Below are 26,719 nucleotides of genomic sequence, written 5' to 3'. Positions count from 1 at the left end.
AAGTCCCTTCGTCCTCTGCTAGTTTCTCTCATGCAGCTTATGATGCGCTGACAGCGACCGAGGTGCTCCAGCCCAATTTGCCGACATCACTTATGGCATGATCAAACACTGGAGCTGTACAATGTACCGTCATGAGGAAGAGAACCTGATAATTTATAAGTGATTTGGTCGATTTCAAACTGAATTGGTGGGGGCAACATCAAAATTTGGACTCATAACAAAATTTAACGGGTGTGCAATTCTCTTTAGATTCCTCAAGCATGATAGTATATGGTAGCTAGAAATCCATAGAGAGTGATACTTTCACACAAAAAGAAAGAAAAGAAATAAAAGACAGACAAGGCTGATACAAAATTAGAGAAGGTATTGATGAGGTGGAGTATATCAGGGTCGTGTTCGTATAGAGATGAGATGACAACAAACAGTTAAACACTCTCACCTTTTTTGCTGAGCACGTCATTTTCTCAAAACGAGATGGCAGGAATGCGGGATAAACCAAAGCTCATGTGGACTCCACTAGTTAATTAGAATATGGAAGTATCATTTATTTGTTGTCAAATATACTTTAAGTACACTACGCATTTGAAAAGTTCTTAACAATGAGTACGTGAGAAAAATTAAAAGTCAGACATTAAACAGTAAGTCGTCAAATTTATAGTATTTGTGAACGGAGGTTTGTATTTCATATGAGAGAAAATTGTATTTTGCGCCGCGTTGCATTTACCAATCTTAGCCCAGCCCAGCCCAGCCCGGCGTACCCCGAGTCCCTGATGAGCCCAGTAGCCCACCACTGCGCGCACTCGCTCGCTGCGTCCGGCCTCCGCTGCTTCCTCCCCAGTCCCCCACAGGCGGCAGCAGCCTCACTAGTCGGTAGTCGCCAAGAACATTTTCAACTAGGGCTCCGGCTACCCTACCTTTGCCGCCGCCGCGGCGCCGCCATCGCCGGAACCGATTCCTCATTCTACGTCCCGGAGGTCAGTTCCCTAACCCCCATTCCTCGCAGCCCCCTTTTTTGTAATTAATCTGTTCGTCCGGCCGGTTAATCTTGCTGCGAAAGAACTGGGTAATGCGGGGCGCCGATTCTTGTTCCGGATTGTTTTCTTGCGTGCTCTCCACACGGATTGTTCTGGAAGAAAAAGATTTCATTTCCCCCTCTTTTGTGTTCTCTCGTGAAGGTAGTAGATTAGCTATGGATGCAGATTAGGTCGTACATTTTGGGAGTTTTGGGGATGTGGGCAAGGGTTTGAGTGGAATGGCCCTCTTGATGATTGGATTGTGCAAATGATGGCGGGAAGAATGTTCCCCTGTTGACGGCGAGATTGAGATGTCGTCGTCTTGGAAGCAGCGTGGTTAGGTGATGTATGATGCCTGACGGTGACCACAAACCTTTTGACATGTATTGTTTCTTCGTTGCTTGGAAGAACCATTTACTTTCATTTCAACATGTTTCGCAATTATGCAGCTGGTTGGAAGTTTTGAGATCTTTTTTGACTGAGTATGTGTAGAGCAAGGTCGCATTACTGATGATATGTAGGAGAAAATAGAGTTGCACTAGCAGATGAATCATGGTGTTGTAGGCTATGTTATCTTGTGCTTGGTTGATTAGTAGATAATGGAGCTTATATCTGGTCAGATCTCGAGATGATATTATAACTGCTGTTAGTTTCCTGATTTCCTCACATATATTAGTAGTTCATGGTAGTGGCGTTTACTAATGAGGTGATCTTGAATAAATGGGAAGAAATGTTTCATGCCTGGAATCCATATTTCCATGATCCATGACCATGAGGATTGTTCTCTTAGGAGTTTAATTTGTGCGATATAAGTATGGCCAAATGATGTAACATTCAACTTTTGTGTCACCTGTCACAAAATGTCTCTTCATGTATTCTTTCTTCTTAGCTTTTATCTAGGCTTTTGGTAGATTTTTCTTGTTTGTCCTTTTCGCTAGGTTTCTTAACTATCTGTAGTCATGAATGATGCATTTAGTATTTTGTTGAATGAGCCCCACCATCCACTCTATGCACTATGTGGCCGCAACCTGCTGCCTACTGTGAACAACTAAGTTCCAGTTTTTTCAAATTTTCTTTCAAATTCTCTACAATCTAATTTGCAAAAATTCGGCAAATTTAGTCACGCATGCTTTGTTTGTTTTTTTGTTTTCTCTCCTGAAGGTTGTGTGAACTACAGACTATGCAATGGAGAAAGGGCTAGATGCACAAACATCCAGTGGCACGAAATGAATGGGAAAGAAGAGGAAAATGGTTATTGAACGAATTGCCACATGGTTTTCTGAAGCTGGGATTCCTTTTAATACAGTGTGCTTAGAGAGTTTCGATTTAATGCTAGATGCAATTGCACAGTTTGACCCTGGTTTGCGGGGACCCTCTCTTTATGAGCTTGATGGGCCATTATTACGTAGATAAGTTTTGGCTGTTAATGATTCAATTGAAGAATTGAAGGAATCATGGGCGTAGGAGGGATGCTCTATTATGGTTCATAGAGAGTGTGATGCTAGTGGGAGGCCCATGTTGAACTTGGCAGTCCATTGTTCACAAGGTGTGTCTTTCCTCCGTTCCATCCTCCTACCATCAGACGGCAAGAGTGAAGCATATGTTTTTCAACTAGTTGACTCTTGTATTGACTCTTGTATTGAAGAAGTCGGTGAGAAAAACGTGGTGCATGTTGTGACAAACATTAATTCACAACAGCGGGAGGCAAAGATGCTTACTGCAAAGAGCCCAACATATTTTGGACTAAGTGTGCTGCATCATGTGTTGACTTGATTCTTGAAGACATTGGACAAATTCCTTTGATCAAGAATACAATTACGAAGGCGAAGTCACTCACTGCTTTCATTTATGGCCAAACACGTTTATTAGACATGACCCGTCAGTACACCGGCCAACATGATTTAGTTCCTGTTGGGATCACTTATTACACTACTTGCTGCTTGAACTTGAGGAGCCTTTATGATAAGAGGATTGAGTTGAAGACTATGTTTGTTTCTAAAGAATGGGAGGACAGTAAGTTGTCGAAGGGAGCTGCGGGCAAGAAGTTCTATAATCTAGTAGTGAGCAATGAGTTCTGAGATAGGGTGCTTTATGCTGTAAACTGTTTTGAACCACTCGTGGATGTTCTGAGGAGGATGGGTAGTGGCATACCTTCTATGGGATACATATATGGTGACCTTACAAATGCTAAGAAGGAAATTTTCTTGCGCTGTGAAAACAAGGAGGAGCAGTATTTGCCAATTTGGGAGCATATAGATTTTAGATCAGATCTTGACCAATTGACACCATTGCACCTGGCTGGTAATCTGAATCCTTTCTTCTACTACCAAAACAAAGATGAAATTGACAAGTCAGAAATCTTCATAGAAGCACTAGATAAGTGTATACGTAACATTTACCAAGATCCAACTACACGAGTTACAATTGTCACTCAATTGAAGCTTTACAGGGCTGCTCCACAGGATTTTTTGTCAGTTTATGCAAATAATCCTAAAATAAATATTGATCCCGGTAATTTTCTCCAGGACAAAAGCTTGTAGATATTTGTCTATTTGTTTGTCCTGATCTGCAACAACGTACCATGTTTGGTCTAATTGTTTAACTGACTTGCTCTCCTATATTTAGTTTCTTGGTGGGAGTTATTTGGCGGTGAATCAGAGTTGAGCACAATGGCAGAGAGAATATTGAAGTTAACATGTGGCTCATTGGCCTATGAGCAAAGTTGGATCGAAGTGGTAAGACAGTGACAAGTTAATTTCAGGAAAAAAAAAACTAGATTCTTCATCTTGTCTGTATTTGATTTGTGCAACTAAGAACTTTTGCTTTCCTCTTCTGTGATCTGTTTTCAGATCCATAAAAAGAAGTCGTCTTGGGTTAAGAGAAAGCAGTTGGAGGATTCAATATTTGTGACAGTCAACAGAAGGATACAAGCCAAAGCTCAACTGGCAGAGAGAGATCCTGTACTTGCATATCTTCCCAACGAAGATGAACCTTTTGAATGGCTGGTGGGCATGTTCCGCAACGATGCGCAACGAGCTGAAAATCATGCTTTACTTATGGCACGAGCCAACAGCAATGATGAGGTAGGACTTCGGACGCAAGCAATTAAACCATTGGAGTACGAAGAGTTCATGTCATCCGAGGAAGAGCGTGAGGAAAGCAATGGCGAACAACCATTGAACGAAAAGAATGCGTCATCCAGAGCTTCATGCTCAAAGCGTGCCAAGAGGCCACGGCTCGGTAAAGCTGTCTGTAACATCGTAAAATTTACCAACTAAAATCACTCGCTAAAAAAAGTCACTTTCAAAATCTTTCACCGCTTGAGCTCTCTAAAATCCAGTCTTCCCGATAAGTTCTGCGTCCTGGCACCGAAGCCGATCGCCATCCATCCGTGTTCCCCTTTTATCTCTTCGCGAGTCACGCCGCGTGCTGGACGGAAGACCACCGTGCGTGTCCGCGACCGTTTCCACAATCGCCGCCGTCTCTCTTTTTCTATCTCTTTTTCCTTCCCTTTTTCCCTTCCTTTTTCTCCCTTTTTCTTCTCTTCCTTATTTCCTTTCTTTTCTTCTTCTTCTCCCTTCCTTTTTTTCATTTCTTTTTCCCTTCCTCCCTTTTTCTCTCACGTGCCGCACCTTGCTTCTTTTTCCCCTGCTGCATGCATGCACTGATATTTTTTTTTAATTTTATTTCTTTCTTCCTGGCTGTGCCCCGCTCTCATGCACACAGCACCCCTGCTGGCCCCTGCATGCGCACATGCGCCCCTGGTCTCCTACCGCTTGCATGCATCGCTTCCCCCTGTCGCATGTACCGGCCCCACCTGTGCTTGCCTCCTTTCCCTGGCACACGCGCCTGCTCCCACGGCCCGGCCCCGGTGCTGGCTCCCCTACTGCACGCCACCTGCATCTGGCCCCGGGCCCACGCCTGCCCCCGGCCCCACCTGCACAGCGCACCCACCTAGCACACCGCTGCCCAGCGCCTGGCTGAGGCTCCCTCATGCGTGCCCTTGCGCCAGCCCCGCATGCCGCACCCTGTTCGCCGCCGCGCTTGCTCACCGCGCGCCGGCACGCATCCCTGCCGCCTGCCCCTCCCAGCGCGCGACGTCGCGCTAACGCTGCACCCCGCCGCATGCGCCCACACACAGCACCACTGCGCCCTGACCTCCCAGACGCGAGCGCGCTCGCCGCGGTCACCACGCCTGGCGCGCCTCGACGACGACGTGCCAGACCAACAGCTTGCCGCCAGCGCCCGACCATGCCGTCCACGCGCATCACCGCTCGAGCACGCCACCACGTCCCTGTTCACCTCCGCGCGAGCCCGGCCTCGCCACGCCGCGTACGCGGAGCTCTACCTCACCATGCCACCGTCGTGTGCGCTTCCTGTTCCCGAGCATCCCGGCGGCCATTAACTCCACCGTTCCTGTGCGCCGCTCATCGGCAGCCCCTTCCCTCGCCTCCAGCCTATAAAAAGCCCTCCGCTCCACTCTCGACTCCACCACCGAGCTTCCGACCAACTCCCCTCGCTCCCATGCTTCCAGTGCCGTTCTCGCAGTCTCCCGCCCGCCATCGCGGAGCCATCTCAGTCCGAGGTAAGGAAGGGAATCGAATCCCCTCAGCCTCCTCTCCATTTTCCCCCACTTTCCGATCGTCGCCGTGCCCTAGCGCCGCCTCTCCCCAACCGTGCCGCCCCTCGTGTTTTGCCTGTGCGAGACGTTCTGTCTCGAGGAAGAAGAAAGGTTGTTTTGCGTTTTCACCCATCCGCTTTTTCCTTTTTGCATACAGACCCTCCCACCTCTCTTAAACTTTCTTCGCAGATCAGCCCCTCCACCTCCTAAAGATAATTACAAACAAGTCCCTGATTCTTGCAGATTGGTCCTAAACCCTGTTCTACCCCCCTAAATACACTGTTATCTCGTCATTTCATGTGCCAAACTTCCTCCAATTAATCCCAAATTTAACCACGGCATCCTCCAATATATTCCCGCTGAGTCATTCCAAATTCCATGAAAATACTCATTCCTCCTAATCTCCGTTCACGTTCCCTATCCAAGCTCATCGGGTAAAGCTTTATTTTTTTTCTTTTATTTATTGTGTGCCCAATTGTGTGTGCCATAGATCGTGAAGTGCCCGAGGAGGAGCCCGAAGAGGAGCTTGACGACTAGTACCATGAGTCGGAGCCTGAAGACCAGCACCACGAGCAAGAACTTCCAGAAGGCTTTGAGGATGGCAAGTCCAATCTCACCCTTTGATGCATATTTCTCCTAATTTTTCAAACACAACCTTTTGGCCTATTTTATAAAATTGCATATTATTTTACTGCTGAAACACGATTGGATAGCCACCCCTTGATTGTTATGATTATTCCTTGATTGTCCTATAATTATCTCTAAATATGATTTACTCTGTTTGGATGATAATTACTGCTAGAATGCTTAGGACCTTGTTACTCAATTCAGTCATGACTACAATGCATTTTGTTAAAGAACAAATGTGTGAGTGTTTTAAAGGGGAAAATGGATTTTTGGAAATGAAGAAAAGAAATGCTTAGATGAGATGGATGGATGTTTCTTGTGTGAAATGCCAATAAGTTGGGCTCGTACCTTGGTGGTTGAGCAAGGTTGGGAGATATCCATCTTGTCACAAATTAAGGACTAAGTTAATGTGTCATCTTGCCTAACCCAACCATCGTGCAACCACTCGACCGTTGTATGCGGCAACGACTTAGCATAAATCCCACGAGCTAGTCTTTTGGTCATCAGGAGAGCTGGTGAGCAACGGGAGACCATGGAGAAGGAGTAAGATCTTTGTAACTTAGGTCCCGGTTAAGACCCCATTGGTAGGTCATTAACCCCTTGGTTGCTTCCGTGATGGCTAGTCAGGTTTAGCTAAGGTGGGTAATGGCTTTGATAGGATCTGTACCGATACTAAGGTGATCGTGCTGTGGTACCCTACTTGTGGGAAAAGTGTGCAACCTCTGCAGAGTTAAAACCTATCCGGGCAGCTATGTCCACGACATTGGACGAGTTACGGCTTGGTCACATCACTAGTGCTTGGAGATGGATGGTTTTCATGGCTTGTGTTGGATTTTGGAAGTGTCCGGCAGTTGTGTCGTGAGCTACTACTGATGGGGAGTCCAGTAGCAATAAAACTTGTATCCTTTGTGTAGGATCAACCCCACTTAATGATTCGGTTACTAAAAGAAATACTTTGCGAAAACTCTTTTGAAAATGAACCCTTGCATGTGTTGAAAATCTAGCTTTATTGCAAATAAACCTTAGCCTTATCATTGATATATCGTGTGCATATTCTTGATTGTATCCCTCTCCGTGGATGAGGTTGGACTTGTTGAGTACTTTTGTACTCATCCTTATTTTGTTGCTTCAGAGGAAGACCCGGACTTCATCACCGAGGATTTCAAGTAGAAGGTCGCTTCCGCACCCACGCTGTCTTTGGTGTTGGCCTTTGCAGAATGCTTCCGCTGCCGTGTAGTCCCGAGTGCTGTCTCTTGACAGTAGCTTGGCTCGCTGGTGTTTATTTACTTATCGTTTCGACGTGGCTTTCACGCCCACTCCCCCGGGAGTTGTACGGTTTATGAACCATCTGTTGAATAAATGTGTTATCAGCCTCCTGGGACTAATATTTGTATCACATTTAGTCTCTACTTATGTAGGGACGCTTCACTATCCCAAAGAACGAGTGCGAGGGAAGTGATGGAGACATCAATGTCTAAGCACTGGTGATTGTCATGGGCTTGCATCTACCAAGCTTGGCATCAGGGTTGATGAATGATGGCAGACAATTTGGGGATCCATGAGCCATTAGGTGTTGTAGCTCATTATTTTCGTAAGGGATGCTATGCTAGGAGAAGGCAAATGTGTGAGCTGTGTGTGATGCTACAAGAGAACAACGTAGTAGCCTGTTTGATTTTTTTCTGTTGAGTTTAATGTTAACTAAACCGTTAGTCTGAAACATGCTTAGTAGGTAAACTATATCTGATGTACTGAGACCTAACATAATAGATAATACATCATCAGAGACATCAAAACAACAAGTTAAACTGCTTGACAGCAAGCTCCATAGATGGATATATGCTTCTAGCGACCAGAGGGAAATCATCTGAAGAGTGTCGTTCCAGGTTAAAAAAAAAACTATCGGATGTGCTAGCGCCCGGACGTCCGATGGGAAAACTTCCCATCAGACGTTCTGATAGTCCATTGCAACATCCAAAAATAGCATCTGCAACATAGAAAATCAACATTTGCAATATCGAAAATTAACGTTTGCAACATCAAAGAACGTTTCTTAGTGATTCGTTGATGACGGAAAAAACCCACCGCAACATCTGTATCATGTTGCGCGCGACATTCAATCTCGCATTGTAAAAAATGCAACATCCCAAACTAACTATTGCAACATCATAAAAAATGTTGTGCAACATCCAAAGTAACATACCGAAACATCATGAAAAATGAACCATTCAACATCAAACTGCCGATGCATGAAACATCTCATCCCAATCAAATCGCAGATGCAACATCGCAGACCACAGGTGAAACATCACAAAAGTCATTATTCAAACATCCCAAAATCACGGCTGCAACATCACAGATCACGGGTGAAACAAATCATGGTGCAGGCTCGCTGGATGGTGCACGCCCGCATGCCCGCCATGCCTGTCGTCGGCCGAAGGAGAGGAGATGCTGCCGGATCTGGGGAGGGCGCCACCAGCCGTGGTAGGGGAGGGTCAGCGGCTTGCTTGGATCTCGCCGGGATCGGGGAGAGGGCCACTGGATCCGCGGACGTTGGGCGCTCTTGGTGGGTAAGGACGCCGGAGTGGGGGGAGGGGCACCGCCGGGGTGGGCGAGGAGGACGCCAGGGTAGGGGAGCGTGTTGTCGCCGGTCAGGGAGGTAGCCATGGCCATGCGTCGCGGTAGGCACGGGGCGTGAGCGTGGAAGGGAGGAGGAAGTGAGGGGCTGGGAGGTTGAAAAACAAAGGTCATGGGAGAGGGAGATGGGCAGTTGTGTGGTGGATAAGGAGAGGGTGTGGTGGATAAGGTTGAGTAGTGGGACCTGCGTCCGATTTTTTCCCTATGCTCGGACGTCTTCACGGTAGCATTTCCGAATAACTATTCCACTTTCACAAGAAAATCTTCCAGCTTAACTGAAAACATTCCAACTACATGAGAAAATGTTCTAGTGTGGAGCACCTTTACGGAATCACCCTTTATTGAATGTCAGATTCCGAATAAAGAAAATATAGTGCGCATATAAAAGTTGGCTGTACGATTTTATCCCTTTTATGGAAGTCTGGACTCTAAGAGTGAACATCCTTTCGTAGGGTTCAAAGTTCAAACTTGGCTTTTAGCTTCAGACGACAAGGAAGGAGCTGAAGGCGGCGGGGGGTCACCACCTGCTACCACCACCTCTGCACTTTGCTGCGACTCCGGCTGCCCCGTGGCCAAGTCCTGCTGCTGCGTGGCCAGCGGTTTCGTGGAGCCTTTCGGCGGCGTCGCCAGGAGCAGGACGCAGGAGCCGATCTGCAAGCCGGTGGCCACCACAGAAAACACCGTCGCCGCGGCGAACAATGCGCTGCCGGGGTCGATGGGGCATTTCTCGTCGGCGGTGAGGCCTCTCTTCTGGTCCGTGTTCATCGCTGCGCCCGCGATGAACAGTGCCACCACTATGATCACGATGATCCTGCAAAGCATACCAGTTTTATTTGGAAAACAATTCAAGAGAAAACAGAGTCCGGTGGCCGGTGGAGTACCATGAGACGGCGGACAGGGCGATGCCGACGATGCGCCTCGTCTCCTTGGGGAGCTCCCATGTCCGGCAGCACCAGCTACAGAGGCTGGCGTAGGTAACGGCGACCTGAGACGTGAGCGCGAGCAGCGCCGCCACGATACCGCAGCCCAGTGCCGGCGTGGCCCGGTACACGCACTTGACGTTGAGGCCGCCGTCGTCGATGTCTATTTCGCCGGCCGAGACCCACGCCTGCGCGGTGGCGGCCTCGGCGGCGACTCCGAGGATGACGACGACGAGGCCTAGGAAGCCCACCACGGAGCACACCACCACCACGTGCATCCGCATCATGCTGATCCCCATGTTTCCTGCTTCCCCTTGTGTGAGCTAGCTGATCATGCATGCATATAATTCCATGCACGCTAGATGCATCGTCATATATAATAACGAATGTTGCATTGGTTGTTACATTGTTGCATATGAATTTTGTAAAAGGTTTGTGTATACCTGCACGTAGCCTGTCTCCAAGGTACGTGCAAGATAGATTCACTTTGGTTGTTGCATTGGTTGTTAATTACATTGTTGCATATGAATTTTGTAATAGGTTTGTGTATACCTGCACGTAGCCTGTCTCCAATGTACGTGCAAGATAGATTCACTTTGGGTTCTCAGAACAGCTGAGCGCAATATGCCAATATCTTTATATTGTTGCTTATTTGGTCTTGGCCGGCTGCCAATGGACATGCCTCGCTATTTTTGATTTATTAGATTCGAGCCAAATGTGTGTCGGGTATGGCTGCCATTATTGTTATTGTACTTATTTTTTTAAAATATTGTTCTTAGCTTATCGTTTAGAACATCACAGGACGAAAAATAAAAAAAATTATACAGTTGAAGAAATCTTTTCATTAGTAGAGAACTGACTTTCGAGCGCCTCTTTTAATCCCGGTTTAAAGTAGGCCTGGTACAAAAGGGGGTGCGCGGAGCTTTACTTGCAATCGGAACTAAAAATCACCTTTTGTCCCGGTTCAAAAATCAGCCACCCGTGGGAGATCCTTTAGTCCCGGGTGAAAAAATCAGCTACCCGTGGGGACCCTTTTGTCCCGGGTGGTAAGAATAACCGGGACTAAAAGGTCACCCTTCTAATCCCGGTTGGTGTTACCACTCGGGACTAAAGCTCACGACACCAACCGGGATAAAATGGGATCTTTTATCCCGGTTGCAAACTCCAACCAGGATAAAAGGGTCCCTCACTGGTGGTTGAAAAAGAACTAAAGCCCTTGGACCCTTTTATCCTGGTTTGTAATACCAACCGGGATAAAAGGGGGTCTTTTATCCTAGTTAGTGTTTCCAACCGGGATAAAAGGGTCCCCCACGTGTGGCTGGTGGAGGACTAAATCCTTCGGACCCTTTTATCCCGGTTTGTAATACCAACCGGGATAAAAGGGGGTCTTTAAAAGGATCCCCATGAGTTAGTATAAAAGGTTTGGATCCCCTATATAGTCAGATATGCTGTGTAGGTGGCATGGCAAAGAAGCTACGCGTGAGGCTTGAGGTCGTGGGTTCAAATCCCACGAACTGCGCACGCGCATATTTTGCGTGAAAATCGTGTGACTTGTAGCTTGCGACGTGCGCGTGTGGGGGGTCCTCCCGGGGATTTATTTATTTTGCAATTTTGTTTTGCAAAACTATTTATCCCGGTTGGTATTACCACCAACCAGGACTAAAGGGACCCGGGATAGAAGACACCCCCTTTTATCTCGATTGCTTTATCCTGGATGGTTTTTCGGGAGATTTGCACCCTTCCAACCGGGACTAATACTCAGTTTTCTACTAAGTTTCATTTGTTCCTTGGAATGCAGTTTAAAACCACCACAAGACAGAAAAGTGTAAATGAATTCTACATACTACAAATCAAGGAAAATGTAACAAAATTAGGTCCTAGGAAAAGAGAAAAAAATGAAGGAGAGAGATGGGCCTTTCCTCTGTGCAACCAAAAGCACCAATGTCAAATGCTGTAAAATGAAAGGGAAAAAATAAGGAAAAAGAACTATTCACCTCCCTGGACAATGGGTCGAGTCCACGTTTCCTCCCACGACACAAAAATCGTCCATTTTGGCTCCTCGTGCTTACGAAACCGGACACAAAACCACCTTGACTCGAACCCAGACTGGTGTCTGCCGAGCTGGCGACACGTCATCGCCACAGCACCACCCTTCATCTCTTCTTTCTCTCACTTACATGCAGGACCCACTCATCACCCTCTTCTTTCTCAACTTTCCCTTAAATCCCTTTCCCCTCTGGTAGAACGGCGACGCTGATCTTGCCGCTCAAAATCGAGGGCCGTGAAGTCTGCTCGCTGGGTCTGCAGCATGCAATGCGTCACCGAGTGGGGAAGGCGATGAAGCGAGGGAACCACGGTGGAAGATAAGCCGGCAGATGGCGCCGATGATAGGCACCCTGTTCTGCGGCTCAAAAATCCAAACCATAGCAGCACATCCCCCTTTCCTCCATCATGCCATCCAATTTTCCACCGCTCCAATCGGGATGCAAGTAGCTAGTAGAAAACTACTCCAGCCACTTCACCGAGATATGTCTTGCATGTGCTCGGCCCCGGAGCTGCAGGTCTTGCGGGGACACGAGCCAGTTCACCGAGGCCTCCACGTTGCCGCATTTCGCCGAGCACGTCCCGCCCTAAGAACCTGAAGGCGAGGACTAGTGAATGGACGCCATACCAGCTGGTGCAGCACTCAATTCCCATCCACAACGAGAACACGCCCAGTTGCTCCTCTACCAGTGGCGCGTGGTCCGCCACCGCAACCGGGACAAGCACAAGCACGGCAAGGGCCACGACCCGCGTGAGGAGCGCTGGGGTGGCGGCCGGACGTGCGACGGGAGACGTGACTGAGCTCCGATACGCCGCTTGCGTTCACAACCTCCTCGTCCAGGTTAACAATGCAGGATCAGAGGAAGAAAGAGAGAGGAGGAAAGGAGAGAGAGATGAATGCGGGAGAAAGAAGAGACATGACATGTGGGCCCATGCCACGTTGGATTTGTGTTGTGGAGCTTATATATCGCCACGTTGGCCGAAACTGGGGTGGATTCGGGTCGGGGTGGTCACACAACTAGTTTTGCACATACGAGGAGTCAGAACGGTTGGTTTTGTAGTTGAGGGTGAAATCGCGAACTCGGCTTGTAGCCTAGGGGGTTGTTGACACATATTTTGAATCAGCGTCAAGGAGGGAAAAGATTGGCCGACGCGGCAAGCTAAAAGCTACAGTTGGGAATCGGCCGATTGAAGCTACAGTGTTTTGGCCGATTGGTAAAAGAAGTCAGCAAGGATTGGCCGATTGGGAGCTGGAGCGGCTTGGCCAGTATGGGCCTAAAGTGGGCCGGAGAGAAGATTAGCTAAAGAAGAAGGTTGGCCCGTGGGATATGATAACCAACTCCGATACGAGTTGTGTTTGTAAATATTTATTGTTATTTAAAATTAGAGATAGATCCTAGTCGGTTAGGAAATCAGTTGTAACATGCTATAAATAGTCACCTCTAGAGGTTTGTAAAGGACATCAATCAATACAACAAATTTACTTACTCCTCGCACTTTACTTTCAAGTCGGCGACTTCGCCAAGAACCTTTTCTTTTCACGAGTTCGTACGGATTGGCAGGGCTGCATCGACACGATCTCCGACCGATTTGTAAGTTCCGCTTATTGAGTAATATCTAAGCTTTAACTTAGGGTGCATTGCTGTTGTTTTGTTTAGATTTATTTACGAGTTATCAATATTAATTAGAATTATAGGTTTTATCTCTTGCTCTAGTTTTTATCACCAGTTATCCAGCTTGAGATTCGAACTGTCGGCTTCATTACTGTTATTCTTATTTATTATCATATAGCCGATTAGATCTGTTTCAAGTGTTGCATTTGTAGCATTGTTTAAATTGCTCTAAGTAGTTTCTTTACAATCGCTACATGATCATCGGCTGCTCTATAGCCGGTCATCTCTACAGTAAATCGGCCGATTCGCTGATACGCTTTTCAAGACAGGTCGGAACTTTAGCCGATCGAAATCCCTGGAATTTAATACTTTTCTTTCCTTGTCAATCAACAGGTGAGATTGACTGGCACGCCGTGCGAACCGCACCAGGGCAATAACCCGAACAGGAGTTAAGCAGATTCTCCCGGGTCGTGTGTCCGACGCGGAGGGTCATCGGCCGATTTTTAGCGCCAACACACTTTTGGCACGCCCAGTGGGACAGAAGCAACACCCAGCATGTCGAAGGCTGCTGAAGACAACGTTATCGAAGTTACTGAAGCAGATCTCAAGGACGACCAGAAGGAAGAATTGGCAAGACACGAACATTCCTTACTCGGCTCCTCAGCCGATACCGATAGAACATGGAGGATACAATGCTTCAATGCCCCTAGGGTACAATGGCACGCCATGCTACCAATTGCAAGCGCCATCTCAGCCTGCTCAAATTTCCACCATGCAATCACTACCTTCGAACTCAGTGCCTTGGTGGGCACCAGCAACGGCAGCCGGACCAGATCAGTCAACCAGTTACGGGAAGTCTCCGGTCCAAGCTTCATTCCAATCGGCCAGTTAGTCGATGGCCCCACAATATCAGCTGGCTTCGTTAGAAATCGGCAGGGGGTAGACGCTGCAGAAACACTCAGGGGGTGCGACGCCGGTGATACTATAGAATGGAGCGGCAGATCCCCTACGTCATCAACTATCGGTTGCTCAGCCGACTATGCAACCGTAAAATCTGCAGCATGCTCTGATCCATCACCCAGTCATGGCACCGCCGGTCCAGCAGCATGTACCGATTCCACAACCGGTCATACATCAGCAACAGGTGAATTGGACCGTAAGGATAGCAGAAGTAATTCAAGATCAATTCGGGTTGAAACCAAAGGTGCAAACCTATACATACAAAACGTCATACCCGTCTGCCTACGACCTGTTGCCGTTTCCCCATCGGTACAAGGTTCCTAATTTCACCAAGTTCTCGGGATTGGATGACACATCAACTGTGGAGCACATGAATATATTCATTATCCAGTGTGGGGAAGCCACTACACAAGATGCTCTGCGAGTGCGATTATTCTCATCATCCCTATCCGGATTAGCCTTATAGTGGTGTACTACGTTGCCGCCCAATTCCATCATCACTTGGGCCGATCTGGAGAAGCAGTTCCATAAGTACTTCTACACAGGAATCCACGAGATGAAGCTCTCAAATCTAACCAGCCTTAGGTAGAGGAGCGACGAACCAGTGACCAGTTACATACAGAGGTTCAGAGAGATCAAAAACAAGTGCTACACCCTAGTCCTGACTGACGCTCAGCTGCCGATATCGCCTTCCAAGGTCTCCTGCCACACATCAAAGAGAAGTATGCCTCCCAGGAGTTCGAAAGCTTAAGTCAGATCGTCCACCGACCGTCCGGTCAAGAGGTGCGCCCTTTCGACCAACGGAGGAATTTTCAGAAGAAGGTGGCATACTTGGAGGGGTCTGAATCAGAGGAAAAGGCGGAAATCGGCCTAGCAGAATGGGTAAAAGGGAAAAAGTCAATATCATGCCCGTTTGGAAAGAAAGAACCAGAAGCATTCGGCTTTGACACGTCAAAGGCTGACAAAATCTTCGATTTACTTCTCCAAGAGGGGCGGATCAAGCTTTCACCTTATCACACGATTCCATCGGCCGAGCAGCTCAAAAAGATGAAGTATTGCAAATGGCACAATGCCACGTCCCACGACATGAACGAGTGCAAGATCTTCCGACAGCAGATACAATCGGCCATTGAGCAAGGCAGACTCAAGTTCGAAGTTCCAACAAAGCCAGTAAAGCCAATGAAGATTGATCAGCATCCTTTCCCTACTAACATGGTCAACGCGGGAAGAAACGCGCTCCAGACCAAGGTGCTGACGTTAGAATCGGCTAGGAGAAGCAGCACCGTGGACCCCAGAAATTAGGCCATGGTCGAGGACGTCAAAGGAAAAGGACGGATTGAAGACAAGGGCGAAGGATTAGAGAGATCACGTAGACCTATCACCTCCCAATACTTACTCAGCAAGTATCAGCGGCAGCAAGAAAGTTCGAGACGCCACGAAGAGATAATGCACCGACACGAAGATCACTGGCGATGCCCATTCTTCATCCACTGCTGGGAAAACAACCTTAGGTTACCATTAGCCGATAATTGCCCTGAATGCAACAGTCAGTATCGAAGCGGTCGCCCGTTCAAGAGGTCACGCTCCAGGGATCGAGGATCAATGCCGATCAGTAGATACTGGCGCGAACAAGAGTATCGGCGCGTTTTAGTGCATGATCGGCTGGGGGGGAGAGTTGAACAGTATGATCGTCCGGGGGGCAGAGTTGACCAGCACGATCGATTGGGGGGTAGGGCCAGCGCACATGATCGATTGGAGAAGATGGCTGATGCTAGAGTGTCTGATGAAAACCCCCTAGGACGAGAACCAGACTAGGAGCGTGCAAAAACAACCAGTCAAACCGGTGAACCCCAGATGGTGCCCAGACGGCTTGACCAAATCCCAGAAACGAAGAATCCAGCACCTTTGCCAATGGGAACAACAAGAAGAAGAACAAAGGCAGACGATAGATAAGAAGAACGATAGGTCTCGAGTCTGGTACCCCAAAAGAAAAAATGACGAAGAAGACGACGATCAGGGGTCAGCAGCTAACGTCAGCATGGTGTTCATTTTGCTGATGGAGTTCATGGCTCCCGCCGATCGGGACGACGCAACGGAAATAGAAGAGCAAATGGCACAATTGGCTTTGGAGCCAATGATAGCCACTTCTGAGAAACCCGAGGATGAAAAATGACAACATCTCAAAGCCCTATTCCTCAAAGGACACGTCAACGGACGATCAGTCACTAGGCTACTGGTAGATGGAGGCGCTGCGGTCAATATCATGCCGTATGCTATGTTTCAGAAATTTGGCAAAAATGATGAAGATCTAACCAAGACGGATATGATGCTCAAGGATTTTGAAGGAAACGTGTCCCCGGCCCGCGGAGCACTCTGCGTCGACCTCACCATCGGCAGTAAGACCCTACCCACTACTTTCTTTATCATTAGTGGCAAAGGAACCTACAACATGTTGCTCGGGCGCGATTGGATACACACGAATTGCTGCGTCCCATCTACAATGCACTAGTGCCTCATTTAGTGGGTCGGCGACAACATCGAGATAGTCACCACCAATTCCGCCTACAGTGTTGCCGTGGCCGATGCGCAATAGTGGAGCTGCGAACACGTCAGGTGCATATCTAGCAGAACCTGGGACACGAATTTCCTAAGGGTGTCTGATTTTGGTCAATAGCCAATCCAAGCAGTCGGCTCTGAAGAATCAGACTAGATGGATTAGTTCATCCGAGAAGACGGGAAGCTTGGGCATGGATTTACGTTGGCTGATTCATTGGAAATGGTGGACTTCGGAATACCATGAGATTCCTGGTCTAGACTAGTCCATTGTCGAGCACTGGTTGCCTATAAAACCAGGATATCGGCCGTATCAGCAGCCCGCACGACGGTGCAACCCCAAAATCCTACCTGATATAAAGGCCGATATTACAAGATTGATTGAAGCAGGATTTATTCAGCAGTGCCGTTATGCCGAGTGGATTTCCAATATTGTACCCGTATACAAGAAAAATGGAAAGCTGCGCGTGTGCATTGACTTCAGGAATCTTAATCAGGCTACGCTGATGGATTGGTATCCAATGCCAACAGCCGATGTTTTGATAGACGCCGTCACAGGACATAAAGTCATCAGTTTCATGGACGGTAATGCTGGGTACAATCAAATATTAATGGCCGAAAAAGATATTTCAAAGATGGCTTTCAAGTATCCAGGCCACCTCGGTTTGTTCGAGTGGGTGGTGATGACCTTCGGTTTAAAAAACGCCGGAGCTACGTATCAACAGGCTATGAATTATATTTTCCACAAGCTTATTGGTGTCCTGGTGGAAATTTACATCGACGACATCGTGGTCAAGTCAAAACGACATCAGGAACATCTAGCCAATTTGCGAGAAGTATTGGAGTGCACAAGGAAGCATGGATTGAAAATGAACCCAAACAAATGTGCCTTTGGTAGTTCGGCTGGACAATTTCTAGGATTCATGGTCCATGAGTGCGGGATAGAAGTCAACCGGAAGATTATAGCTGCCATCAATAAAGTTGTGGCCTCGCAGAACAAAACTGAGCTGCAATCCCTAATCGGCAAAGTTAACTTTATTAGAAGGTTCATATCCAACTTGTCCAGGCGTATTCAAGCCTTCACCCCTTTGTTGAAATTGAAACCCGACCAAGAATTCATGTGGGGAGAAGAACAACAAAAAGTGTTAGGAGACATCAAGCAGTACCTGATCTCACCACCGGTGTTGGTCCCATCACAGGCTGGCAAGCTGTTCAGACTATACTTGTCGGCCGAAGAACAAGCTATCGGATCGGCACTGGTACAAGAATTTGAAGGAAAAGAAAGGGTAATCTATTATGTCAGCAGAAGGCTCCTAGACGCTGAGTCTAGATATTCCCCGGTGGAACGGCTGTGCCTTTGTCTGTATTTTTCATGTACCAAGCTCAGGCACTACCTGTTATCGGCGGAGTGCATAGTTGTGTGCAAAGATGATGTGGTAAAGTACATGCTGTCATTGCCAATTTTGAAAGGAAGAATTGGGAAATGGATTCTAGCTCTATCAGAGTTTGACCTGAGGTACGAATCGGGCAAAGCTGTCAAGGGCCAAGTTATGGCCGATTTCGTGGCCCAGCATTGTGGACCGGAAATCACCGTCGTTGAGCCAGCTCCGTGGACACTGTACTTCGACGGTTCTTCATGTGGGACCGGATCAGGAATTGGCATCGTCCTCATATCGCCTCGGGGGGCAGGTTATGATTTCTCTTTGCCGATAGAGGTGTTTGCTACCAATAATCAGGCAGAGTACCAGGCTGTCCTAAAAGGTATCCAATTATTGAGAGAGATCAAAGCCGATGCAGTGGAGATTTTTGGGGATTCCATGCTCATTGTCGATCAATTGATGGGGAAATCTGAATGCAAAGATGATGTCTTAAGGATTTACTACGAAGATTGCCTTCGGTTGTTAAAAGAATTCAAGTCTGTGGTTATTGAGCATATTCCTAGAAATTACAATGAAGAGGCCAACAGGCTTGCCCAACATGCTTTCGGGTATCGGCCGATTTAAGGTGCCATGACTCTGGAGCTTGCGGCTGACGATTGGCGAAAGGAGATCGCCGATTACTTAAAAGATCCGTCCAAGAAAGTGGATCGACGAATACGTTTTCAGGCCACGAAATATGTGTTACTTGAGGATGATTTTTTTTACCGGACGATTGATGGGGTTCTGCTCAAGTGCCTTGGAACGGAATAGGCGTATGCGGGGCTCATCAATTAGTTCACAAAATGAAGTGGATGATAAGGAACAATGGTTATTATTGGCCGACGATACTCGAGGATTGCTTTAAATATTATAAAGGATGTCAGGATTGCCAGAAGTTCGGCAACGTGCAGCGTGCACCAGCCTCGGCTATGAACCCAATAATTAAGCCATGACCGTTTAGGGATTGGGGAATAGACCTCATCGGACAGATTTATCCTCCATCAAGCAAAGGACACAAGGTCATATTAGTAGCCACTGATTACTTTACCAAGTTGGTGGAGGCAGTTCCCCTAAAAACCGAGACATCGGCCGCTATGATCGATTTTGTGAGAGACCACATTGTTTATCGGTTCGGTATCCCTCAAACCATCACAACCCATCAAGGGACAATGTTCACTTCGGGAGAGTTTGAAGAGTTCACCACCGATATGGGAATTAAATTATTGAATTCTTCTCCGTATTATGATCAAGCTAACGGTCAGGCCGAGTCATCCAATAAGGGGATAATCAAGTTGATCAAGAGGAAGATAGAGGAGCAGCCCAAGAGATGGCACACATCGTTGACTGAATCTTTATGGGCCTACAGGATGGCCTGCCATGGAGCTACTAAAATATCTCCCTATCAATTGGTGTACGGTCACGAGGCAGTATTGCCTTAGGAATTAAGGACAGGGTCCAGAAGCACATCACTTCAAGATCAGTTGACAGCCGATGATTATTCCCTCCTCATGAAGGGGGAGCTCGATGATTTGGCGGGTCAGCGTTTGAGGGCCTTGATCAGCATCGAAGAGAATAAGAAGAGGGTGGTCAGGTGGTACAACAAGAAGGTCAAGGTCAAACAATTCTCCCAAGGAGACTTGGTATGGAAGTTGGTGCTACCAATTGGGTCTAAAGATCCCAAATTCGGTAAATGGTCGCCTACTTGGGAAGGGCCGTATAGAATCGGCCAATGCGCTCCAGGAAATGCATACATATTAGAGACTATCGAAGGAGAGGAATTCACAAGAGCTTTAAATGGAAGGTATCTGAAGAGATATTATCCTAGCATATGGGTGCACGCATAGTCGATGATATGGCGTGTCGAGACGCTATGGCCGACTCCTATTAACTCGTGTTCATATAGCCGATGCAAGGAGACATCGCCTTGAGAACGGAACCTTTGACCAGTCTGGCTGATTTATTATTCGGTATAGCAATAGGATACATGGTCGACACGGTACAAGTCACCCTTAGACCAAGAGTACCAATACATTCATTAACCATGTTTCAGCTGAGCTTTGTTCTTATTAATCTCTCTCTCGACCCGGCCTAGTTCTATTAGGAGGCGGATGCTCTTTTCTTCCAAATCCTCCATGGCAGCTTCAACAGCAACTTAACGAGGAAGTTGGTGGCTTCTGTCGAGAGACGGTTGGGATGTTCCTGCCATGGCGTCCTCAAGAACGATATGATGAGGTAGCTGGTGGCTCTTCTCGGTTGGCGGCTGCCTGGAACAGTTGGCTTCCATATGATCCAAGATCTTCTGGATATGAGCAGGAATATGATCTTTGAGTTCTTCGCGATGGGCCTCGATCAGATCTTTGTCCGCCTGCATCAGCGGTTCCTCGGAGTGCATAATCTCAATAGCTCGTTCTAGGCTAGGGCTAAGGCATCTCGGTTGGGAGGTAACAAATAATCACCCGTCGTCAGATTGATGAACGTCAGGCGGAGGAACGAAGGGGGATTTCGTACCTGATTGACGGAGGAAGAGGAAGACATCTCGGCGTCTGGCCTAAGAGTATGGAAATAAGACAACTTGAGGAAGGGAGGCTGGGCGAGGTGCGGATGCCCTTAGAAGCAATGCGGGGGTCTCATACTTATAGAAGGAAAAAGATGAAGGGTAATGGTTGGTAAAATGCATCCCGTCGGAGTAAAGGACTATTAAATGAAAAGCTGCGACAGAGGACGGTCAAAGTTTGAATTCGCATGGCAACGGCAAAAGAACATTAAATGTTTGTACAAAAGCATTCAGTGTTTTCTACTATTCACCCGAGGAGAGCATTAATGGCCGCGATCGCTCGCTCCCAGATCTGATCGGCCGAATCTAAGGTTCTTTGGTCATCGTCGGCCGATCCAGGGATTTCTGGCATGTTGCGATGGAGTCTAATTGCTTCATGGGCAAGGTTTTGCCTCTCCTGCTTTAGATCGGTGATGACAGATGGGAGGTCATGGAGTTTCTTCTCTTTGCCGGCTATAGCTTTGGTCACCTACTCCATTTCCTTGGTGAGCTCTGCCCTTCGCCGTTTGAGGTGGTCTATGGCGCCAACGATGTCCAGGCGAGAGTTTTCAAGAACGCTGATTCGCTAATGTACTTCTTGAGCTCGGTGTTTGTAGGAATCCTCCTCTTCACGTGCTTTTGCTAGTTTAGCACGATTGGCCATGTGTCGTAAAGCTCTAAACATCGGGATTCGCATTGTTTCGATATATGCTGCGGGTGCTAGGGCTTCTTCTGCTTCTTCTGGAACTCGGCCTCGGATTTCACTAAAGAGCTACCAAATCGGCGAGGCATCTTCCACGAGTCGGCCGATATCATCCTGGAGAAGGATCCGTATACTCTGGAGCTTAGTGCGAACTTCATCAGGAACTGAACTCAAAGCAACTTGGCGCGAGGCGACCTCCTCATCATCGGAGATTGCGACCGCAAAAGAAAAGAGGCTATTGTTGGGAGTATCCTGCTCCTGATAAGATAAAGAGACGGATTAGCTGACGGCAGCAGAAAATCGGCCGATTTGGACATCAAGTTTCTTACCTCTTTGAAACGGATTTCTTCTGTTTGTGTTGGTGGGAGTGCTACCCTTGTTTTGGGAATCGACGCAGTTGGCTCATCAGAAGAAGAGGATTCGACAACTATCGGCACCGTACTCGGACCAACCTTCTGGAAGAATACAAGAGATATATCTCTGTAAGTATGAAACAATGGTTAAATCCGATGATAAATAAATAGCTGCTCTACCTCTGCAGGTCGTTCGATCGGTGATCGTTGGAAGGGTACGATTGATGAACTCAAAGTGGCCTACATCAGAAATCGGTTAAGTTTCGATTAAGGATTAAAAGATTTGAGTAAAATAAAATACACTCTACCTCGGTGGAAGGGACTGTTGGTGTTTCGGTCTCTAATCGGAGTGTGGCCGATTGTTGCGGAGGTTGCTCTGGGATGGTTTGCGCGGCCTAACAGAAAGAAGAAATTAATACTAACAGTATACTTGGAAAAATACGAAGTGTATAAAGTTACCTGAACGGCCTCGAACAACAATGACGCAGCTACTGCTCCAGCTTCTGTAGCAACCTGGGGGTCGACTTCTTCGGCAATCGGCGGAGTCGGTGTGACTAAAGACCCCGCTGGTACCACCGCTGATTGGTCGGCCGGTTCTATACGGGCACGCACCCGACGGCTTGTCTTCTTTGAAGAAGATATCTTCAACTTCTGCTTCAATCGGTTGGTGGTGATGTCTTTGATGGACGGGGCCTAAAAGCTGATGAGTGGAAATGATGTATACGGATGGCGATTTTCTATCAGCTTGCCGCTTCGGCTACGCGTTGGAGGGAGTTGGCTTCCAGACTGCAAGAGCAAAAATAAAAGTTAGTGGTAATCTTGCATTACAAAAGGAACGATATTAAAATCGGTTGAAAAGGGGGGATGTACCGCTGCATTTGGATCGATGTTGGCGGGATCCAGATCGTTGCAGTATGTTGGGGGGGATACACAGAAGAGATGTTGCTTCCATTCTCACCACCATAATTTGAGTTGCTGAACAGCAAAAGGAGCCACCACCCAGTTGGTTAAGTCAATGGTACTGGAATCTGGTGCCAGACTGCATAGCCGATTATAATCAAGTCCTTTGGTAAGCTCATCCCGAAACTTTGCGCGGCCGGCAAAGTAAATCTAAATTAGCAACTGTCCGAGGCCAAACTGTCATGCTGCCACTGATGGGTTATAAAACTCATAGGTTGGAGAGTCCTTCCTGGAAAAGAAGTTCGCTGGTAAGATCCCTGGTTTGATCAAGACATATGTGAGCTCATTCTCAAAAGAGTTGGTCGTCGAGTTGAAGTAGAAGGAATGCTCAAAAAGTGGTTCAACTCTTTGGTATGGATACCAACTTGTGGTTTCTTCATTGAAGCCGTTATAGAAGCATCTGAAATACTCGGCTGTTTTGGTAGGAGTAAATTGGCTGCCAGGAAAAGCTGATGGCGCCTCACCAAAAGAAGTGCACCGTCATCGTACTATTGGGTTTTTCTCTAACTCGATATTGGGAAATGTTTTGGTCTCTACTTGCTGTCGAAAAACCTTACTCATGTATAAATTGAGCCAAAGACTAATGAACCACTAGGGACTACCAGGATTACCAATTGGCTCTCCGGTTGACAGGTTGACAGTGATCTGATGCATCATATGGTAAGCCGATCCTAGCAAGTGTTTTCCTAGAGGGACAGTGGATCCTCTTGCCAGGGCTTCGGCCAAAGCTTGTGTATTAGAAGAAGGGCTGACTGCTTTGCAGCAAAAGAAGTGCTTCTCTAACCACAATGTTAGGAAGGTCGTCTATTCTCTGTCGCCGATCGGCCCAGTCTTCATGTTTTTATTGATATATCCTTTCCACCCACCGATTTCTTTTGTCTCCAGCCGATGGGTCGGTTTGACCAGAAAATCAAAAGGTGAATTGGGGGAAGAGATGTCGAGGCCGGTCAACATCAGGACGTCTACCAAAGTTGGGGTCATGGGTCCATGTCCAAAAAGAAACGCATTAAGTGCTTCGGACCAGAAGTAAGAAGCCGCCATCACCAGGGGTTTGTTCTTCTCCATCTGGGACAAAGACAGATTTATACATTGGCCGATTTTCAGTTCATCCCAAAGAACTCTTTTGGAGTTGGACGTTCTTTGGAACCATTCTTTCCAGCCAACAGTCTCATTCGACCAAGATCTAAATGCGCCCGTCCACTGATCCAGATCCATGGGTGATTGCTTGAAAGGAATTCTGTGGGTTTCCAAATTGATAAAGTCGGTTGGATCTGGGTTTCCCATAGGGCCAAGGCTGATGAGACCAGGTGTGTCTGAGAAAGGGATAGTAATTCGCTGCCTAATCACCTAAGAAAGATGAAAAAAAGGGAAAACTAAGAATAGATCTAAAAGATGCATGAGCAGTAAAAAGTAAAAGGTAAAGCTTTAGATGTTTACCTCTGGGATGAAGCTCATGGTCGTTGATGGAGCCGCCATTGAAGAAAATGAAGCGGGGTGAAGATGAGAGAAAGATCGCCGGAAGGATGCAACCGGGAGGCGAAAGGGTGCTGGAATGTGATGGAAGATTATTCGCCAGGGAAAGGGAAATTTCTGAGCTCGTGGAGAAGAAGCGGCGGAGAATGCTTGTATTTAAGGACAGTTCGAGAGAAAGGGTAAAGGCGGGATTTTTACCGCACCGTCTACATGAATTTCGGAGGAGCGGTTGTCTCAGGCGCCCAGTTCGAAAAGATTGCAATCATCAAGTAAAAGACTGCAAAATAGAAGGGAGTCTTTGCCACGCTTGTCTCGGAGAGAAAGTTAATATTAAAAAGAATTTCGAAGCCAAAGTTATGTTTTACTCTGAAACTGGGGGCATGTGTTAACGCTGGATTTTTGACACATATTTTGAATCGACGTCAAGGATGGAAAAGATTGGCCGTCGCGGCAAGCTAAAAGCTACAGTTGGGAATTGGCTGATTGAAGCTACAGTGTTTCGGCCGATTAGTAAAAGAAGTCAGCAAGGATTGGCCGATTGGGAGCTGGAGTGGCTTGGCCAGTATGGGCCTAAAGTGGGTCGGAGAAAATATTAGCTAAAGAAGAAGGTTGGCCCGTGGGATATGATAACCAACTCCGATACGAGTTGTGTTTGTAAATATTTATTGTTATTTAAAATTAGAGATAGATCCTAGTCGGTTAGGAAATCAGTTGTAACATGCTATAAATAGTCACCTCTAGAGGTTTGTAAAGGACATCAATCAATACAACAAATCTACTTACTCCTCGCACTTTACTTTCAAGTCGGCGACTTCGCCAAGAACCTTTTCTTTTCACGAGTTCGTACAGATTGGCAGGACTGCATCAACACGATCTTCGGCCGATTTGTAAGTTCCGCTTATCAAGTAATATCTAAGCTTTAACTTCGGGCGCATCGCTATTATTTCATTTAGATTTATTCACCAGTTATCGATATTAATTAGAATTATAGGTTTTATCTATTGCTCTAGTTTTTATCACCAGTTATCCAGCTTGAGATTCGAACTGTCGGCTTCATTACTGTTATTCTTATTTATTATCATATAGACGATTAGATCTGTTTCAAGTGTTGCATTTGTAGCATTGTTTAAATTGCTCTAAGTAGTTTCTTTACAATCGTTATGTGATCATCGGCTGCTCTATAGCCGGTCATGTCTACAGTAAATCAGCCTATTCATTGATATGCTTTCCAAGACAGATCGGAACTTTAGCCGATCGAAATCCCTGGAATTTAGTACTTTTGTTTCCTTATCAATCAACAGGTGAGATTGACTGGCATGCTGCGCGAACCGCACCAGGGCAATAACCCGAATAGGAGTTAAGCAGATTCTCCCGAGTTGTGTGTCCGACGTTGAGGGTCATTGGCCAATTTTCAGCGCCAACAGAGGCTAAAATGGACTTTTTTCAAAAAACAACATTAGCACTCACAAAAAGTAAAGGCCAAACAGGGCCCGCAAAGCTCCGCCTAGCGAGGGGGAAATCAGCCCATGATGTGCTGCCAAATGAAGAATTGCAAAAACAATCCGTGTTAGATAAGAGAAGTTTTTATTCCAGCCTCCGCATAAGTTATGTACTCAACCATCTATTATTATAATTCAAAGCCTCTAGCTGTCAATAAAGATGCTAATAAATAGGAAATAATTCTTTAAACATAGAACACCATAGATGGCATTAAGCATATAGCCTATTAGTAGACATCCACCCATGGCTGGCGAAGATTTGCATGATTGTTTTTTCTTAAGTACGGCACACCCACTTCATCTTTACCCGATCGTCCTCCTTCTGTAGCATCGACAGAAGCATATCCAATTTGTTGCCCTGAAGATTACTTGTAAAATCGAAGCATATCCAATTATCCAATTTGGTGCCCTAAAGATTACTTGTAAAATCAAGAGACCATCCTCTGCTTACATGTGGTATAATTCGTTAGATTTGTCCATCATCTTTAGCTGCAGCGATAAATATAGCTAACATATATCCATTACTTAGATCAAAAGAATTGGTGAAAGAGGATCACCTTGTCTTAGGCCTTTTCTTTGTTTGGAAAAAAAGATCAACATCATTATTGACCTTTACTCCCACACTTCTCTGGTCACAAAATGGTTGATCCACTAACACCACAAATATGAGCAACCTTTCATCCTACGCATCTGTTGTAGAAACGGCCATTTAACATTATTGTAGGATTTCACAATGATCACCTTTAAAATAGGGAGTGTCTACTGCTAACCAGGGTATTTCTGAGTCCATAATCAC

At 46.8% G+C, this 26,719-nt stretch overlaps 1 protein-coding gene across 1 annotated transcript; it reads right to left on the bottom strand.

Annotated features, from left to right (window-relative positions):
• Window positions 1-8,203: 8,203 nt before the first annotated feature.
• Window positions 8,204-10,114, bottom strand: LOC117835540 (uncharacterized). The gene is made up of 3 exons (XM_034714898.2): window positions 9,777-10,114; window positions 9,364-9,706; window positions 8,204-8,245 (listed from the first exon to the last, which is right to left on the bottom strand). The coding sequence occupies exons 1-3, from the start codon at window positions 10,112-10,114 to the stop codon at window positions 8,204-8,206; spliced, it is 723 nt and encodes a 240-aa protein (XP_034570789.2).
• Window positions 10,115-26,719: the final 16,605 nt, after the last annotated feature.

Source organism: Setaria viridis, chromosome 9 (assembly GCF_005286985.2).
Source record: "Setaria viridis chromosome 9, Setaria_viridis_v4.0, whole genome shotgun sequence".
Lineage (NCBI taxonomy): Eukaryota > Viridiplantae > Streptophyta > Magnoliopsida > Poales > Poaceae > Setaria > Setaria viridis.
Note: the sequence above shows the minus strand (reverse complement) of the source record. Positions and strands in the feature narration are given on the sequence as shown.